The sequence below is a fragment of the Alligator sinensis genome, unplaced genomic scaffold, assembly GCF_000455745.1.
Source record: "Alligator sinensis unplaced genomic scaffold, ASM45574v1 scaffold91_2, whole genome shotgun sequence".
Classification (NCBI taxonomy): Eukaryota; Metazoa; Chordata; order Crocodylia; family Alligatoridae; genus Alligator; species Alligator sinensis.
In genome coordinates this window covers 945,628-948,405 of record NW_005842529.1, presented here as the reverse complement: position 1 = coordinate 948,405, position 2,778 = coordinate 945,628, and the positions used below count along the sequence as shown (strand labels likewise).

Genomic DNA, 2,778 nt, shown 5'->3' with positions numbered 1-2,778 from the left:
TTTCTGATGCTCTGCAGGCCCCTTTGAGCCTCCGCATCTTCATTGGCAAACTACAGAACATAGGATGTTTGGGGGTCAGGCCAGAAATCCTTATGCTCAACTTTTACATTTGTGCTACCCTGTAGCAATACAAGTTAACTAAAACATCCTGACCTTGCCCTGAATGAAGTAGGATACACTTGTATCATACAGATGTAAGTCACATCGTAACAGCTTGTACTGTTACCCATAACAATACCCTTTAATATCAATACAATCAGTACATCCTTCTATAACCCAAGTCCCAGTTCCTCAAAAGCAATTTATATACTGAGCTCCATGGGAGTTCTGGTGGCTTAGGTGTCTATATTTCTAACCTATTTGCCTGTGCAGTTGTGCCAACACGGCCTATCATGCCTGCAAAAATGTACAGGCACCTAGTTCATGCATACTGAAAAATCAGACAAATGAGCAGCAAGCAACATGGCCTTGTAAATAAGGTTTTGTGCATAGTGGGGGGAGGAGGGGGCAGCATATGCACCAAACCAAAGGCTGGCCAAATACATCTGCAAGCTACAGATCTCTATTTTAATATTTCCCTGCCTCCCCTAACCCTTACATCAGGCTATTTCTAAAATATAAGAAATGAAATGTCAAAGGGTACAGCCTCTGAATCAGAACTTCCTAGCCGATAAATGCTGGAGGTTGCAAGTGAGAAGAAGAGTGGAAAAAGAGCCTTGTCATACCCTGTTCACTCTCCCTTTCAGCATCCACTCTGCCACTGTGTGACACAGGACAGTGGGCAAGATAGATCTATGGTCTCAACAGTAAGTGGCAGCTCTTATATGTTCTAAGATGCCAGTTTTATGGACAAATAAACCACCCTGCTTACTTATTTTTAGTTCAAAGACAACAAATATTACTAATCCTTTAAATCCCTCATGCTACAAGAATCACTATTGAGATGCAAAGCAGGCAAGCAATGAACACGTTTGCTCTTACTATTTGGACAAGTTATAGCCTAACCACAATCTCTATGGCAAACATTCATAACTTCAGTGCTAGCAGGATCCAGTCTAGAAGTCAAGTTAAGAAGGAAACACCCTTACCATTTCCAACTCTTCTCTGAGCGCACAGATGGCTCTCTCCCTGCTTGACACCAGTTCTTCCAGATATTGGTACCTCAGCTTCTTTCGTGCTCTGCACTCTCTTGCGCTCTGACGACTTCTCTCGAGTTTTGCCTTCAAGTCTATTTTGGCTGGTTTACGACCTCGCTTGCCTGGTTTTTTTACCTTGCCACCAACTACCTGCAAGACAACAGCAAGTTAAACTTCCATTTGGAGTAAGGAGTAAGCATGAAAATTCTCAATGTTGTTTTTGGAGGTGCAAAGAAACAGGAGTGCCAGCATGTGCAAGCTATTCATGGGGAAGGAATATCAGGTGATCCTGGAAGAAAAGGAGAAGAGAGTCAAATGTTTATTTTGAACTTCTGAAAGGATTGTTGACAACGAACAAGAAAAGGAGAGAGAGGCCTTAGCAAAAATTCATTATTGAGGCAACTCTTCAGTGGGCTACCCTAACCAGACAGAAATCTACCTTGCGATGGGGTAAACAGGTATCAACACAGCAGCCCAGTCCACAGGATTATCTAAGCATCAGGTGGCACTTCTAAACCATTGCAATAGATTAGCAACAATGCTATGAGACCCCAAAGCCAGTATAGAGTTCAGGGCTTTAAATGTGGTTGGGGTTGTTTGTTTTAAATAATCCTAAATTTATTTTATTATAATAAAATTACAAGGGTATTTTCCAAATTGAAAGAGACATGAAGATTAAATTGCCAAGTGAGAAGTATCATCCTGAACATACACATAAACCAAACACTTATGGCTGCAACCTAGTTATCAAGAGTTTTCTATTATCAACCAACCTCTAAGAACTCACCAATCATTATACTATGTAGAACAACTTTGTGGTCCCAGTCCCTACTAAACTGTATAAAAAGTTTCAGTCATTCTGACAAAAAAAGTTACTCTTTTCAGACCAACCCCACAAAATTCTACTCATTCAAAATAACTCTTTTGGTTTTTGGATAGATTGAAGTATCTCCGTGAGGAAGATCATATGCCTGCATGAGTAAACCTATGATTTTCTGGATCTGACTTTGGAAGATTGATTTAATGAAGGCAAATATAAGCTTCCTGTGATTCTATGAATAATTTAAGAGAGAATATTTAATATTATAGCTTCAAAATTTCTGAAATTTTCATTCCCATCTCTTTCCTTAATCTTTTGCCAGTTCAAATCTAACTGCATATCTATGTTATTGCTCCAGTGGATCTTCATTAAAAAAGAAAGGAGAGACTATAGGTAGATTAGCAGATCATTTGCTCTACAAAATAACCAGAGAAATACAAAAGCCTTGCTTTTCACAATCTAAGATTCATTCCAACTACTGTAATTAGAGTACTGCACAATTTTTCAAGATAGCTGTATAAAGCTCTAGTGCATTAATACACATTTTACAATTACATATAATAGTTTCTTCCTTCCTGAAGTACATTCATGGAAGTTCTTTGGGACAATACTATCATTCTTTTGTGCATTTTACAATGTCTGCAATGATGGGCTGGGGCTTTTAGCTACAACAGGCAGTCATCGACTTATGACTGTTTGAGTTATGACAAACCGCAGTTATGACATTTGTAAATTGACACCTGGGTTTCAAAGTTCCAACATGGGTTTCAACTTTACGACGCTGAATGCTGGATACAGGTCTGTCAGGAGGGGGAAGGAAAG

General features: G+C 39.3%; 1 protein-coding gene across 2 annotated transcripts in view; it reads right to left on the bottom strand.

Moving 5' to 3' along the window:
• Nucleotides 1–2,778, bottom strand: part of CREBL2 (cAMP responsive element binding protein like 2) — a 23,036-nt gene that overhangs the window by 5,634 nt on the left and 14,624 nt on the right. For both annotated transcript variants that reach the window (XM_006031794.3, XM_025213448.1), the window contains one exon: nt 1,089–1,286. In XM_006031794.3, coding sequence (XP_006031856.1) covers nt 1,089–1,286 — 198 coding nt within the window. The remainder of the gene's footprint in view (nt 1–1,088; nt 1,287–2,778) is intronic.